At 42.2% G+C, this 17,290-nt stretch overlaps 1 protein-coding gene across 4 annotated transcripts in view; it reads left to right on the top strand.

Annotated features, from left to right (window-relative positions):
• Positions 1-270: 270 nt before the first annotated feature.
• Positions 271-17,290, top strand: part of HEATR6 (HEAT repeat containing 6) — an 89,196-nt gene continuing 72,176 nt past the window's right edge. For 3 of the 4 annotated variants that reach the window (XM_087854599.1, XM_087854600.1, XM_045773245.2), the window contains exons 1-9: positions 271-497; positions 4,074-4,181; positions 6,288-6,428; positions 6,916-7,031; positions 7,869-7,983; positions 9,620-9,721; positions 10,634-10,771; positions 12,896-13,194; positions 14,169-14,346. In XM_087854599.1, coding sequence (XP_087710725.1) covers positions 279-497; positions 4,074-4,181; positions 6,288-6,428; positions 6,916-7,031; positions 7,869-7,983; positions 9,620-9,721; positions 10,634-10,771; positions 12,896-13,194; positions 14,169-14,346 — 1,416 coding nt within the window. In that variant the 5' untranslated portion in view covers positions 271-278. Of the gene's footprint in view, positions 498-4,073; positions 4,182-4,377; positions 4,607-6,287; positions 6,429-6,915; positions 7,032-7,868; positions 7,984-9,619; positions 9,722-10,633; positions 10,772-12,895; positions 13,195-14,168; positions 14,347-17,290 lie in introns of those variants that run through there. The other variant, XM_045773246.2, reaches the window with a different exon arrangement.

Below are 17,290 nucleotides of genomic sequence, written 5' to 3'. Positions count from 1 at the left end.
AGCCTGCCTGAAACGCTAGTACTAAACAGCCATGTCAGCCCTGTCCAGGAACACACTTTCTAGGAGGACAAATGGAGTCCTACTTTTCAGGCAGGACTCAAAGACAAGTGGGAGGTAAAAAACCCTCCTAGCTAATTTCTGACAAATATTCGCAAAGGAGTCCGAGGAGGGACTAGGGTCTTGAAACTCGAATTCCGGTCTAAAGAAGTATTTCCGGAGCTGGAGCGCGGAGCCGGGAATACCCCGGAAGTACTTCCCTGTTGTTTTACGTAGGAAAGATGGCGGCGGTACAATTCGCCGGCTCGCCACAGAGCGAGCCTGCGCTTGAAGTGCCACGAGAGCCACCACCGGAGCAGAGCAATGGATTTCGCTGCTTGTCGGCTAGGCTCTGCGCCCTGCGCCCGGAGGACAACAACTCCGCCCGGACCGAGATCCACCTGCTCTTCGACCAGCTCATCTCCGAGAACTACAGCGAGTGCGGCGGCGTGGCCCCGGAGGTAGGCGGCGTGCGGGGTGGGGAGGACTCCCGCCGCGCCTACTGGCCCCGGCCCCACCCTCAGGGACCTTAGCTGGTAGCTCCCGCCCGCCGCGCCGGCTTTTCCCAGCCCCGCTTCGCGTTACTTAGTTTTAGGCTCCCTGCTGCCTCCGACCGTGGCAGGCTCTGCCCTCTGTCTGGAAGATCCTGCAGTGCTTGGCAAACTCGCATCTTTCAAAACCCCACTTGATTACTTCTGCTATGATAACACCGCAGGTGTCATCTCTGGCCCCACCTTCCCGTCCCCCAGCTCCACTTCCTGCATACAAAACACTTGGTATATAAAATTCATTTCTACCATTTATCGAATACATGGCTCTCAGACCATCATGCACTGTACTGTACGGTGCACGGTTCTAGGCATCTGACAATATGGGTATTAGTAGATCTACTTTATTGATAAAAATGCTGAGGCACGTAAAGATCCAATGTCATATTGCTGGCAAAAAGCAGAGGTAGAATTGTAGCCTAAGGCTGTCACATGTTCCCTGCCATTTTCTGTTCTTTCGTGCTAGCTCTTCCCTCTCTGCCTCCTGTTCAGAAGTACTCTGACACTGAGTAGTAATAATATTCACACACATCGGGCCTTGGTTACTACTTACTGAGCTCCCAGAACTCTTGACCCAGTCATACCACTGCCTCTGGTGCTCACAGCCACCTCAAACTTGACAGTTCCTAAAAATGAAGTTACATCATCTCTGTAGACACACAGTATCCACAATCCATCCCATTCCCCAACCCTCGGAAACATCCCCAGTCTGCCAAGTCACACTGGCACAAACACTGGTGCTTTCCCTTTTCTTCCTCTCAGATCTATCCAATTCGGAATCTTCAGATTCCATCTCATAAATATTTCTCATTCCCGTTTCTGTGTTCCCACTGCCAGTGCCTTAAGCCCTCAGGCAAGATGACTCTTTCCTGAACTCTTCCACTGGTTTCCTCAAACTTCTCTTCTGCCTCCTGTCTAGCTCTTCTCCAGACCATTCTTTGTTCTGCTACTAGAGTGATTTTTTCTTTTATGGGAAAAAAATCTGATTAGAAAGGCAACACTCTGATTTGGGAAGATCTTCAGTACATATTGGTAGATGGTCAGAGCAAGTTACAGAATGGTTCATTGCAGTATGACACCAATATAGGGTGAGGAGTGCATTTAACAGAGTATGTACATATATAGATGTAAAGAGTTCACAACAACGAATGGAAGAGTTTTCACCAAAATAATAGTGTGTGGCACTAGGGAGTGGAATGGAATTAAGGGGGTACTCAGGAACTTTTGCTTTATTGGTATAATTTGATATTTTTCCATCAAAAATACGTGCCTTTCCAGTCTCCTGTCACTTCTCCTTTTGTGCCCTGTGTGCAGTCATTTAAAACCTGCTGTTCCTCAAGCATCTACTAGTGTTTCACACCTACTGGTATTCCAGGTCTTTGCACACTCCATTCCCATTGCTTGCAGTGTCTTTTGTTGCTTTGTTTGGCAGATTTTTAGTCATCTTTCAGATCATTCCAGATTATGCTTAAAAATCACCTCCATGAGGGGCGCCTGGGTGGCTCAGTTGGTTGAGCAACTGCCTTTGGCTCAGGTCATGATCCTGGAGTTCCAGGATCGAGTCTTACATTGGGCTGCCTGCTCAGTGGGAAGTCTGCTTCTCCCTCTGACCCTCTCCCCTCTCATGCTCTCTCTCTCTTTCATTCTCTCTCTCTCTCTCTCAAATAAATAGATAAAATCTAAAAAAAAAAAAAAAAAAAATCACCTCCGTGGCGCTCCTGAGTGGCACAAGGGGCTAAGTGTCAGACTCTCGGTTTCGGCTTAGGTCATGATCTCAGGGCCCTGGGATCGAGCCCCACATCAGGCTCCACACTTATTACAGAATCTGCTTGGGATTCTTGCTCCTTCTTCCTCTGCCCCTCCCGCTTGTGCTGTTTTTCTCTCTCTCTAAAATAAGTTTAAAAAAAAATCACCTCCATAAGACTTCCCTAATTACCATTTCCCCACAGAGTTTGCAGTTCATTCTTTCAGCATTTAATTCACTTTAATTATTTGTGAGTATTTCTGTCTTCCTCACTATGAGCTCTTTTTAAAGTTCAAGAGTATGTTTGTTCATCTTTGGAACCCAAAGATCTAGCACACTACCTAGCACATAGTAGGTGCTCCAAGCCTTTTAATTCAATACACATCAGTGGATGAATGAGTACTGTGCTTTGCAAATAGGTTGCCCTCTTTTTTTTTTGTAGAATTACCTAATTTTACAATAAATTTGTACAGGTGTCATTTCTGATTTTCCCAGTGGCATTGAAAATATGGTTTGCTTACTTTCTTTTTCTTTTTAAGATAGGAATGAATGAGTTCTATTTTTTTAATTAAAAACATTTTAATTCCCATATAGGTAACATACAGTGTTATATTAATTTCAGGTGTGCAGTATAGTGATTCAGCAATTCCATACATCACCCAATGCTCTTCACAACTGTACTTCTTAGTCCCCATCACCTGTTTAACCCATCTCCCCACCCACCTCCGCTCTGGTAACCATCAGTTTGTTCTCTATAGTTAAGAGTCTGTTTCTTGGTTTGTCTCTCTCTCTCTCTCTCTCTCTCTCTCTTTTTCCCTTTGCTTATTTGTTTTGTTTCTTCAGTTCCCCAGATAAATGAAATCATATGGTATTTGTCTTTGTCTGACTAATTTCACTTAGCATGATACTCTCTAGCTCCATCTACATTGTTGCAAATGGCAAGATTTCATTCTTCTTTATGGCTGAGTAATATTCCATTGTATATATAAACCACATGTTTATCCATTTATCCATGGATGGACACTGGGCTGTTTCCATACTTAAGCTATTATAAATAATGCTGCTATAAACATAGGGGTGCATGTACCCTTTTGAATTAGTGTTTTGTATCCTTTGGGTAAATACCCAGTAGTGCAATTGCTGGATTGTAGGGTAGTTCTATTTTTAACTTTTTGAGGAACCTCTGTACTTTTTTCCACAGTGTCTGCACTAGTTTGCATTCCCACCAACAGTGCATGAGGGTTTCTTTTTCTCCACATCCTTGCCAACACCTGTTGTTTCTTGTGTTTTTGATTTTAGCCATTCTGACAGGTGTGCAGTGATATCTCATTGTAGTTTTGATTTGCATTTCCCTAATGATGAGTAATGTTCAGCATCTTTTTATGTGTTGGTTACTTTTTGGTATTTTTAACTTCAGGGCATGGTTTACATTCTGGAAGCCTTTCTTTGGTTATTTAATTGCACTGTCTGTACATATGTAGACTCTGGAGTCTTTAGCCTGACAAAAACCATACTGAGTCTTATACTTTTTAGCACATCCCATTTCTGTGGTATCATTTAATTTTTTCCCCCTAATTTCTGCCTCAGATTTCATCTTTCCTCATTTTGAGTGTGAACAGTCACTTTCATTTTTGTGTCTGGCTGTGTTTGGTGGTGGGGAGGGATGGAGTGGGGGGTGATTCTTCACTTGACTAATACGCATATTGCCTTTTTGTTGTCTTTTTTTTTTTTTTTTTTTTTTGTAGGCTGTCAGTACTCTTCTTGTCCAAGCTTGCCGACTGGTGCCTCTTAATCAGAATCATCTTGTCAGCAAAGTGTCTCAACTTATCCACCATTTACTTAACAGATTACAGGTAATTGTGTGTATAACCTTAGAATTCATCATAAACTAAACTTTTGAAATGCTACATCTGTGTTAGGTGTGATAGGCTGCAAAACGCAGGTCCTTACTAAGAATGATATTAAATATAATTCTGACCAAAAAAATTATGTGCACAATTCTAGAAGTTTGTCCATTAGAGGTGTCCCTTTGTGTTTGGTTCAAGAAACCAGTGTCTTTGAGGCCCCCAGGATTTAGGATTTTTTACGGAAGATGTAGTTGACCAAGATATATCTAAGAAAAAGTTGAAACAATCCCCTGCTCCTTTCCTACCAATATTTTTTTTCCCCTTTCCCAACGCTACCATTTTTGTGGTCTACTTGGTTCATCACAGAGCATAAGAAGTAGCTTGGGAGCAAGAGGACATCAGATGAAAAGACCCCTGATATTTATATCAAGGTCTGTACTGTAGTTCCCCTCTCTCCAGAACCTTCTTAACTTCCTAAATAAATCTCATATCTTTTTAGGAACAGTTCAGAAGTTGCGGCTGTTACCTACCATAAGATACCACATGAGTATGTGAATGTAGCTAGCACAAAACTTACAATTAGCATTATGCAATCGAGGATTCTTTTGGCTGCAAGAAACAGAAAAGCCAACCTAGAATAGCTTAAAAAAAAAAAAAAATTATCTCATGTCACAACCCCCAAGGGAGGCACTCTAAGGGGCACTTAATAATAAGAAACTTACTGGCATTTTTTTCATTTGCTACCAGTCTGTGTATGGGTTTTGGGCATCTCTCATAATCAAGATGGCGGCTTCAGTTCCAGGCATTCCGTGTGAAAGAAATAAATAACATCCTGCAGAAGCAAAAGACGGATCTATTTTGTGTCCCTTTGATTTAAGTACGAGGCATCTTGTCTCTCACACTCTCCATCAGACCTCCCCTGATACCTGGCTGGGGAGACCTAGGTCATATGAGAACCCTTCTGCACCCATCTGATCAGGGGACTGGTATCATCATGAGTGGCTTAAACCAGGGGGTCAGCCTTGACTGCACATTAGAATCACCTGGAGGGCTTAAGCTCCCTAAATGATTACAATGTGCAGCTCAATTCTTATACCAAAGTTTCTTAATCTTGGCACTATTGATATTTTGGATTGGATGAGTCTTAGTTGTGGGGGGGCTGTCCTGCGCATTGTAGGATTTTAGCAGCATCCCTTAGAAGCCTGTAGCATACCTCCAGTTATGACAGTTGAAAATGTCTACAGACACTGCCAAATGGGCAAAAATCTTATTTCCCTGGGAAATAAGATTGCCCCTGGTAGAGAACCACTGTCTTAGCTAATTGGGATTTACCCTCAGGTCTCATGTGCAGGAGATGAGCACCCAAATAAAAGCAGTACTCTGCCAGCAGGAGATAGGAGATGAATGCTGATAGGTAAGCAGTGTCTGCTACATGTGACTTCCTAAATGAAATGAGGCTATTTTCAAGTTTAGAATTTTTCACACTGATACGCTGTCTTTTGAATGTTTTCTGTTCTCAGGTATATTACCTTTGTAACACGGGCAGTTGGAAAAATTCCTGATCACGTATGGTACCTCAGCCCTTAGCCCACTTGTTAGCTTTTGATGACAGGTTATCTCAATTATTCATGAATTGATACTTCAACTAGCCTACTTTGTCCCAACAAGATTATAAACTCCTTGAGGACAAGGATATGCCGTCTCTGCCTGTCCTATTCCCTGCATCAGAGTGAGACAGAGTAGCTGTTGAGCAGACATGTATATTTACAGTGTATTGAGCATTTACTATGTAGAAGGCAATTTCAGTGGATTAAGTTTTACCCACATATATGCCAGTGTCTGGTTAGCTTAAGGAAAATTTACAAGGACTTTGCCAGGTTCTACTTTGTATGGAGGGAGAAAAGGGGAGGAAATGAGCAAGGCAGGGCAAGGAGAAAGCCTTGTCTTGATCAGACTTTCAAGGCCTTTAGAGCAGATCTTTTTGACACCAAAAAGATGGACACGTTTGCTCTCTCTTTCATAGCCTGATTCAGGTGAGCATATGTGTCTGAAAGGATAAAAATATATTTTTTTTACAAGTTAGATCATGCATATTTTTTCTTCTCTCGATAGGTAATTGTGGATGAACAGAACCTGGATTTCCTGTTGGCGTATGCTATTTCTGCTATTCAACAGTGTAGTTCCTGGACACACATGGAAATTCTTCAAGCCCTGGCAGCTCTGGTTTACTGCAATGGCTCAAAATGTCAAAAGGTAGTTTAAACTGTGTTCTGTCTTTCCTTCAAAAGGTTAGGAACACAGGCTGTGAACCAACAGGCCCACGCTGAGGTTTCTGTCCTGTCATTCATGAAATGTGTGACCCTGAGCAACCCTTACTCAACCACTCGGAACCTCGTTTCTTCATGTATACAGTAGTTCCTCTGAGGAGGAAGTGTCACAATCCTGGTAAAGTGCTTGACACTTGGTAAATATCATTACCATTCTTATTGAATACTGTTATTATTGTCGTTACCCTTCAGCCATGTACCCATGGCTAAAGAGCTTCAGCAGCTGCCTAGGCTGGTAGCAGTGATCCCCACTGGTGTTTTGGGGCACATCTATGCGTGCCCATCTGGAAGATTTGCCTAGAAGCTGGTCTTTTGGTACTTAACTGCCCTTTAGTTTAAAAAAATGACATCTGTCTGAAGAGTAATATTTTCCTAGAAGCTTTCTTTGACCATTGGCTGTTATTTTGTTTTAGTACCTCCCAGACTTGCTAGGCAAGAGCGGGATTTTGATGAAATTGAGTGACTCGGCTCAGCCCGACCCCGAAGTTAGGAGAGCTGCAGTGCACTGTATGGCAAACTTATGTCTCAGGTATGTGGATCCACTCACATCTCCCAGCCGTGGTAAGATAGGGCCTCTCATGGGCCCTTTGTGGGTTGTTCAGTCTGTCTGAAGCCAGAGCCAACTTACAAAAATAAACTACTGTGTGGATCCCATGTTCCTTGCTAATAAGATCATCTTATATTGTTTATTTTTAACTTTAATACTGCTTATAAAAAAGGTAAAGTAAAGGAAAAACTAGAATAGGATCTTATCCCTAAAATAGAGTAAAAGGAGTCCATGTACAATATGTCAAGGTTTTGTTTTCTACTGACGTAAATTTTAACCATACTCAGTCTTTTAGAATATAGTCATCTGAATTTAAGCTTTGTTGAGGCCTCTGTCAAGGCCAGTTTCTTCTAAGAAATCAGAACCAATCCCAGCCCCCAGTTGTAGATGCCTACAATGAAAACTGAGGTGCACAGACTTGACCTGCTATGTGGTATCTGGTCTCTGTATTGTAGTGTTGTCCGGTGGGTAGGAGGGCCGGCTCAGCTGTGTGACTCTAGCTTGACAGGACCTGTCTGCATTATTTCCCTCTTAAGCACTGAAAAGAAGAACTAAAAAGGAATTCTTCCTCTATACTTCTTCCACTACAGACTTCTATAACTTCTTCCTATGGAAACCACTCTTCCTCCTTCCTGTTCATGCCATGCTTGTGGTATCCCGCAGTTGTAGTTAATTACCCAAAGTGCGCCGTCTTGTTTCATCCAAGGGTGTATTCCAACTCCGTTGGTCTGTATTACTGCTATTTTTAATTCTTACTCTTTTGCGAGCCCCATTTCAGAGGAGACTGAGTTTGCGTTGCTTTCTCTGTATGTGTTTTAGTGTGCCAGGACAGCCATACTTGGAGGATCCCTACCCAAATATCTGCTTCCAGGCTTTCTTGACCACTCTACAGTCTCCAAAGTCATCTGATATGGATGATATCACATTTTGCATGGTAGGTGGGGCTACCACTGATTTTGTGCCTGTTATAGATGTTTGTAGAAGCAGCAGGACAGAGGCTGTTACTGAAGAGTATAATTTAGTTGCTGAATTTGCTTTGTCTAGAGATAATAGGCCTACATGGAATGTTTATAACTTAGAAAGATGGACATTGTCTCTTTCAGGTTTAAATTACAAGACAGTTTCTGTTTATTTTGTTTTGCAGTTTTAAAGCTTTTAAAAGAAAGTATTTTTTTTCCCTCCTGACTACAAAAGCAATACAATTCAGACTAGTAACTGTCATTTTATTTTATTTATTTATTTTTTTAGAAAGAGAGAGAGAGAGTGCAAGTAGGGGCAGAGGGAGAGGGAGAGAGAATCCCAAGCAGGCTCCACGTACCCAGCGTGGAGCCCAGCACGGGCCTCAATCTCACAACCCTGAGATCGTGACCTGAGTCAAAATCGAGTTGGACGCCCAACCGGCTGAGCCACCCCGGCACCCCTAGTAACTATCTTTTAGATGGAAGGGAAAGGAGTAGATTTCAACAGTATCTGCAATGTTATTTCTTTTTTAAAAATCTGATAGAAATATGACAATTTGTAAACATATTTTAAAATCAGAGTGACACATATCATCTGTGATGGTGAAGTTTCCTCATAGTTCCCTGCTCAGATATAACCATTTGGAGCAGTTTGTTCTTCAAGCCCCCAAAGATTTTTTCTGCATGTAAATGAGCATACTTTATAATTTTCAAGTGGGGTCATATTAAATATGCCGTTTTACAACTTTATCTCCTTTTTAAAGTGAATATTTCTTGGGCATCTTTTCAGTACCTATTGATGCACCTCTTGCTTTCTGACTGCGGTTGCTGGGAGACCTGGGGCAAGGCACTGAACCGCTCGAGCCTCCCTGTTCCTTCTCTCTGAAATGGGACAAATGATGCAATGACCCTGTAGGGGTCCTACAAGCAGTGTATGAAATACAGCATTTAAAGTGCTTGGCAGATGCTTGCCGTGATTATGGCTGAGTTTCCCATATAGCAGGGGGTCTGCTTCTTGTACAGTCATCGTCACAACAGGTGGAAATGGAAGTTTCTTCAGTGTTTCCACTATTTCAGAAAAAGGCTGTGGTTCACATCCTCTCCATAGGGGTTGTATTTTTTTCAAGATCGTATTTCTTAATGAGAATAACTGAGTCAGAAGGTCAATCTGGATCAGAATTGCCCTCTAGAAACCTGCTCCCACATACATGCCTTTGCCTTTAAGAACTAGGGAGGTTGCTGCATCAGCCTCCCCGCTTCCGATCCCTGCTGCCACTGTTTCATCCCTATCACCTTCTTCCCACCACACACCTCTTCTTTTTTTTTTTCTTGCTCTCCATTTGTATGTCCTGGCTTATAAACATATATGATAAGACCACTCTTCCATGAGAGCACTCTAGTCTTCTAGAAAATAATTAATAGTAGTTCATCAGAGCTCTCTCCTCTGGATCTTCCTTTTTTTTTTTCCCCTCCTTTTGAATGGTTTGTTTTGTTTTGTTTTGTTTTATCATCTAGAGACTTTTTCTCCCCTAACCTCAGTGGTGCTAGAAAGTTGATCCCTGGATAACCACATTTCCTTTACCTTTAAACTTGTCCTCTTCTTTCCCCTAGTTGTTACAAAATGCATTAAAAGGTATACAGTCTCTTCTAAATGGGGGTAAGATGAAACTGACACAGACTGAGGAACTTGGAGCCCTTCTGGCTGTGCTGAAGGTAAGGCATTGCCCTTTTAAACCCAAGTCCTCATCATGGCGAGTGTCTTTCCTACTGAAACCCCAGGCTTAAGGACCACTTTATATCATCATTCCAAAGCTAGCTTTAGGGTAGTATATCTTAGGAGAGATCGTTCAAATGTTCATATACAAGCATACTTAAAATTAAGAACTGAAAACAGTAAGCCTTGTTTTAAGTAAATGTATCAAAATTCTAAAACTTTACTTATGAATCTTAATTTAGGAAAGGTATAGGTTATGATCTGTAGATAATTTAATTTTAGTTCATCTCAAACCTGTTTATAGTTGAAAGAAGAACCAGGGCTTCCCTTTGGCGCTTGGCACATGCAGTAGATAGGCCAGTCAAGATGGCATCAGTAGGGCTGCATCCTTTGGCTTCTGAGCCTGCCAGTCAGTGGGAAGGTCATATCAGCCTCTCTGGAGACCCACCTTTCAGTTCAGCCAGGAAGTGGCTTCAGGTCAAAGTCATGTATGGTAACTTAGCTTGATCATGACTAAAACTTCAAATCTTTCCCTGTCCCATCTCCCAAATAGACAGCTAGGTGTGGACATGGATAAGCAAAATAAGAATAATAGATTGGTTAAAAAATTACAGATAGATCAAAGGATTGGATAAAACAGGTTGGATAAATTTTAAAAATTAATAAATAAAAAAAATTCGTAAATAAACTAAAAGTCAAGCCTAACCTAATCTGGCCAGACCAGATCCATCCAGATGAGATTAAACGTTTCTGTAAGCTCTAAACCTAAAAGGTATCAATTTTCTGTCCATTTTTATTTCCTTAATAAGCTTCTAGACATTAATCTGTTCATTAATGTGGTCCAGAACATGGTGAATCATTCTGTTTTATGATTAATTTTGTGTGTGTGTTTCCTTAATCATCATTATTAGAAATCTATGTTTCATGGACTCCCGGGACTAAACATAGAGCTGCCCACGGTGTTATACCCCACTCCACTTCCTCAGTACGATGGGCGACCACCTGTCAAACCACAGCAGTCCGAATCCAGCGCCTCCCGACCGACTGCGGTACGCCTGGGTCTGCTTAGGTTTAAGTTGTGGACTGCCTTCAATTGCTTGTTGTATGCGTTTTCTATGGTTTATGTCACTCCTTGTGCCAAAGGTTCACCTTGAGTTTGATTTCAGTTTAGGGTTTTTAGCATAGTAAATTTAAATTCATCAGACTGCTGAAAACACCAGTTATACAGTGTCTTATTTTTCTTTTCTTTTTTTTTTTTTAAAGATTTTATTTATTCATTTGACAGAGAGAGAGACAGCCAGTGAGAGAGGGAACACAAGCAGTGGGAGTGGGAAGAAGCAGTGGGAAGAAGCAGGCTCCTAGCGGAGGAGTCTGATGTGGGGCTCGATCCCAGAACGCCAGGATCACGCCCTCAGCCGAAGGCAGACACTTAATGACCGTGCCACCCAGGAGCCCCAGTGTCTTATATTTTTAAGAGTTCTAGACAATGTAACAGATGTAACAGTGGACATTCCCTTTATACCCAAAGCTGTACATCCTCATTCCCCAATGCTCAAGACCACAGGCCCACCAACTTTCTCTGTAAAAGGCTATTTGGTAAATATTGTAGGTCTCTGTTAAAACTGCCAAATTTCGCAGCCTGTCCATATAGCTGGCATCTCTCTTATGTTTCCGCTGGAGAACCTAGAGCATATAGATATATGGGCCACAATATTACATCTAGAAATGTATCAGGTATTACTTACAAAATGCTTATAATCAGAAATTCTTTCCCTCATTGACTTATGCAACATTAACTGAACGTCTGCTACATCGCAGACATTATGCTAATAAGCATTAAGGATATAAACTCTGCTTTTTGGAGTTTTGGGGGAGAAGGGGAAGGTGGATAAATAAACAACCACAATGCAGTATTGTGATTTCTTTCATCAGAATATTCAAAGGGTACTCTGGGATCACATTCAGAGTACCCATCCAAACAGAGGAGTAAGAGGGGGCTTTTTTTTTTTTTAAAGATTTTATTTATTTATGTGACAGAGACAGCCAGCGAGAGAGGGAACACAGCAGGGGAGTGGGAGAGGAAGAGGCAGGCTCCCAGCGGAGGAGCCCGATGTGGGACTCGATCCCGGAACGCCGGGATCACGCCCTGAGCCGAAGGCAGACGCTTAACGACTGCGCTACCCAGGCGCCCCAAGAGGGGGCTTTTTAAAAGATGTGTGGCCAAACTGAACCTTAAGAATGTGTAGAGTACAAAAAGGAGGGAAAGTGTTTTATGTGGAGGGAACAGAAGGTGTGTAAGCATAGAGAATGAGCATGGGCGTAGCCCATTTGTTAACCAGTAGGCTAGAGTGTCAGGTGCGAGCAGGGGAAGGCTGGGACACGTAGGTAGCAGAGGCCACATCTTAAGGGTCTTATGCAGTATGCTAAGGAGTTAGTTTTTAATCTTACAGACGGTAGAGATGAGGACTCATATAGGGGAGTGAGGTGATCAGATACACGTCTCAGAAGAATCACTATGATAGGAAGTAAAAGGGTGTGAGTCTGCAGCCACGTTAATAATCCAAAATCGAAGGGATGAGGACCTTCCTTCTCAAAGTCAGGGGACTTGAGAATGCAGAGGGCAGCACAGATTCTAAAGATATTTGGAAAGGAAGTAGGAGAAAGGAAAAAAACTGGCTTTTACTTCATATCTGCAAAACCCCAGTGCCCTAAAACCTGCATTGTATCTGGTGGATTAGCTAGAGTGGCGCGAGCTATGTGTCTTATCTGGGAGAACTGAGAAACTGTCCCTCAAGTTGTTTACTCTAATTCTCTTGCGGCTGAATGCTTTCACAACTGTGCAGGGAAGGTGGCGTTAGCCTCATGCTTACAGATGAGGAAGGTCAAGCTAATGGAAGGCTTAGATTTGCTCAGAGTCACAGCGGTTGAATAGAAAGCCAGGCTAGAAGCGTGGCTCTGTCGCATGCACTTCCCGCCTTGTTTCCCGTGGCCCGCTGGGGTGTGTGTAAGCACTTAGCATAGCACCTGACTCACAGTAGGAGGTAAGTGCCACTTTTTTCTCTTCTCTTTTCTTCTTTCCTCATACCACGTTTTGGGGGCATACTTAATAAGTATCAAATGAGAAAAGTACCAATAGCTATCATGTATACGTTTTCATTTGCTCCTAAAATCAGAATAAAAAGAAAAAATCAAAAGTAAAATCGAAGAAAATCCAGCAAGGAGAAGAAGAAGAGGAAGAATCCAGTGGTGAAAGAGAAGTAGCCCCCATCCCTGGCTCGGGCAGAGAGCACCTGCATGAGGGGAACACTCCCTGTTCCTCCTCCCTGGGAGGCCAGAGTGCGCCGGTGGAGGGAAGCGGCGCTGCGGGAAAAGAGCGAGTCTCCCCGCCCGTCCGTTCTGCCAGCTGGAAAAGGGTCAGCAGTAGTGAGTCTGAGTATTCCGATGCTGAGGGAGGCATGCAGAGTAAAATGAGGTAGTAGTATTTTTTTTAATGATTTTATTTATTTATTTGAGAGAGAGAGTGAGAGAGAGAGAACATGAGTGGGGTGAGGGGAAGAGGGAGAAGCAGACTCCTGCTGAGCAGGGAGCCTGATGCGGGGCTCGAGCCTGGGACTCCAGGATCATGACCTGAACCGAAGGCAGACGCTTAACCGACTAAGCCACCCAGGCCTCCCAAATAATAGTATTTTGTTATATTGTTATGCCTTATAATCTCCGTTGCTTGTAAGTTTATAACTTTGCTTAAAAACCTGACTGGTGCATGGGATTTAACTTGAAGATTCATTTAGGCGGGGCTTTGCGTTCCTCTTCCTTCTGCCTTGTTCCCTTCATCTGCCTTTATACGTGTGGTCCCTTTGCCTGGAATTCCCTTCCACTCTGTCTGCTTTCTTGCTGTGCTAAGCACTACTCATCTTCAGTACGAGCTCAGCAGTCACGTCCTCTGAAAAGCCTTTTCTGATGCCCCTCCCCCCAGTTTTGGCTTAGGTCCCTACGTCATGACCCTTTGACTTATCCCCACCTTAGTGTTGATCATGCTGTGTTGCAGTTATCTCTTTAACTGTCTCTGCCATTCATGAGCTTTTCGGGGGCGCGGACGGGCTTTATGTCTGCTGGCCTCAGCCCAATGCCTGGTACGTACTTAAGTACTCCGGACGTGTTTGTTGGAGGAATGGATACTCTGCAGTGTTTCGTATCTAACACTAGTTTCCTGACGTCAAACTGTTGCCCTATTTGTGTTTTATATTGTCGACTTTATTAACTTGTTATATAAACAAATTGCTTTAACATGTTTTGATTGAAAAATATTTTTTTAATATCATGTTGGCATCTTACCTTAGGATTTATTCAGAACGTTGAGTTTCTCAATGTATCATTCAAATAAATAGCCTTTCATGTCTGTATTTTTTAAAACTATTAACAGACTTTTTTCTTCCTTCTCTTGGGTAGGTCTTACCAAGCCAAAGTTCGCCAAGGAGCATTAGCTTGTTTTCTTTCTACTATAAAATCAATAGAAAAAAAAGTTCTTTATGGCTACTGGTCAGCCTTTGTTCCTGATACACCTGAGCTTGGCAGCCCTCAGTCCGTGTCCTTGATGACTCTTACATTAAAAGATCCTTCTCCAAAGGTAAGAGCGTTTGAATTCTCAGCATGATAGTAGGAAGAAGAGCTTGACACATCTTGGTTGCTTTCTCTGCCTTATCTGATCTCATCTGAAGACAGCTCTCATTAATACCAGCCCAAGTTCTGATTTGAGAACCACTGGACAGGCAGGAGGATCGGGAGTGGGCTTATATGAATAACAGGTTGAGAAAGGTCACAGTGAGGTCGCCTCCTGCCCGGGGCTCGCTTGAAGCCTGAGTACACTGAGTGTTCTAACTTCTTTTGAGCTGCACTGAAACAGCTGTGCTTCCTTCCCTTTGATGAAAATGTTGATTGCCATGGTATTTGGGATAGGAGAAAATAAAAAGTGGCTTAAACACACAGTGGAATATCTTGGTCCATAGTGGTTATGAAGGATGTGTAAAGCTTAGAGAAATGTTTATGATGAGAGAACATAAGAAAACTTCTAGGTGACCCTTCAAAAGCTCTTACAGGGTGAAGAAAAATAAATGGGTCTCAATTATACACACACAAAAAATTGCAAATACCCAATATCCTGAGTAGTTCAAAATGGCAGAAATTTTTCAGATTGACTGAATCAATAGCAAAGGAGAACCTGGGAGGAAAATGGGAAGTGAATGGTGGCAAATGAGTCAGTCATGAAGCCATTCTCGTAATCGAAAGGAAAATTACTATAAAAGATAAATATACATGTACTTGCAGAGCCTCCAGCTGAGGTGAGCTGCCGGCAGTAGCCGAGGAGACAGTGCTATGGAGCAAGTAGCAGGCCAAGTGAAGTGGCCGCACCGCAGCCACGCAGCGAAGGGGGCATGGGCCACGTGGGTCTGCGGTATGAGGACAGAGGGGTCATGAAGTCCGATCTCGTGAAAGTGATTGAGTTCATATTTTTATAATGTTTACATTTGACCTAGAGTGTTGTGAGAAATTTTACAAGCTGCAAAGTACTCCTTGATTTGCTGTCTTTTTGGGTTCTTTAACTTTGGTGAATGCAAGAAATGTGATGAGAAAAAAGTGCAGTAATGATACAACCTAAGGTAGATTCACTGGGAAGCACAGTTTGCGCTGATAACTGAGAAGCTTTCCAAAGAGAAGCGGACAGTAGGAAAGGGGGCTGGACTCTTCCATTCAGAACACTGACGATAGATTACTTCTAGGAAATTGCAGTAGGAGATGCTACAACAATTAACTGAGAAGGAGAAAACTTAGAAATTTCCTTTAGGCTTTGGCAGTGGGGCGGTACTTGGGAAATGGTCACATTTTGACATGTTGGAAATGCACTTCAGAAAGCACATCCTGTATGTTTCTAGACATCACAGAGCAATTTATCAGTAAAAATACCGTGGCTACTTTATGAATTTCTTCTATTTAAATTCCTCGGGTGTTAAAAAGGTAGATTATTATCAAGACTTGACGTAAGGAACCAACTATGGGGCCTACTTTCCTCTTCGTACCTTGAAAATTATCCTGATTTTGAAATTCCATGATTATTTATTTCTCTTTTAGAGAGCTATGAAATGTTAGAAACAAATCAAAATCTAGAGTAATAGATAGCATAACTAGGAAAGAGAATATAGCAAGTTTTTAACTATCATGGACTGGTAGGTAATCGGGTTTTCTCTCATAAAGCCAACCAAGAATAGATGACCTGGGCTTGGATATCTCCAGATCTAGAGACCCTGACACAGTGTTCAAATGCCTCCACCCTAAAGGCAACCAGCTTTGGGAATGCAATCAAATAAAATTAACCTTGAGCATGTGTGCAGAATAATCAGTCCTGGGACGAAGCCAAAGAAGGGAACAGCCAGGTGCATCGAAACCTCACTGCTACCCACTCCCAGCAGTGACTTCTTTATCACCCTCCCAGAAAGATTGAGACAAAACAAACGTAAGAAAAGGAGAACATAGGATTGATTGAGCTGCCTTAGCAGACGTTTCTGCTACGTTGTAGGTAGCAAAAAAGGAAAGTGCTTTCCAGTTTCATTACCTTGGAACAAGACTGCATGTCCAAGGAAGTGAAACTACTCATTGGTGAAACGGAGCACACTGATGTTTATCGGGTTGAAAAGTCTTCATCCATCATTGTAAATATTCAGATAATAAGAACTTAACAAAATGAATTCTCTGGAGAGCTGCACCTCTTACGGTTTGCACGCACATCAGTAATTTCTGCTGAAAGTGCTGATCGGAACCAGTAAACAGTATATAAAATATTGATGTAAGAGTCAGTGAAGCATCACTTAAATGATTCAGTGTCATAAATAGCATTTTTTTTAGCCACAAAGATATGTTAAACAGGGTTTAAAGGAAATTAAATCAGAACTACGAGAAGTATAATTGATACAATATCATATTTTTTACGTAGATTTCATACCTCAGTGGTATATTTCAGTGACATTACTTTTGTTTTCATCTGTGATGGTTGAGGTACACTCTTAGGGTACCAAGTAAATTGAGCTAAAATTCTTTGACTTTTGAGCATCAGTTCATCTCTCTCCACAACTTGATTTTGAATTGTAATTGGTGTGTGAACTGTTGGAATCGTGGTTTTTAATTGCTGTCTAAAGAAATAGAGGTTTAATGTCTGTGCTACTGTGGCCGGGTGATTGCAACAGAGACTCTTGGGCCTACAAAATCTGAAATATAAAGTATGTGCTACTGGTCCTTTGCAGAAAAAATTTGCCAGCCCCTGACCTAAGTCTTTCTTGGGTGAGCTGACTTGTGACTTGTGCACAAGTTCTTTCTCATGCACTGTCTCTCTCACACACACGTGTGCACATGCAGTTTCCTAATACATTGTCATCTTCCTGCCATCAATGATTACGCTTAATTCCAGAGACTCATAGTGCTATACTACAAATTTATTCTCAAGGCAGTAAATTTTCAGGTTTCTGTTTGTGAGTCCACGCTACAAAAGGCGTACAAAAATGATTTATTCTTGTTACTTGGAG

Source organism: Ursus americanus, chromosome 23 (genome assembly GCF_024610735.1).
Source record: "Ursus americanus isolate L20-20 chromosome 23, mUrsAme1.1.p, whole genome shotgun sequence".
Lineage (NCBI taxonomy): Eukaryota > Metazoa > Chordata > Mammalia > Carnivora > Ursidae > Ursus > Ursus americanus.
The sequence above is the reverse complement of the archived record's forward strand: the minus strand, read 5'-3'. Positions and strand labels throughout refer to the sequence as shown.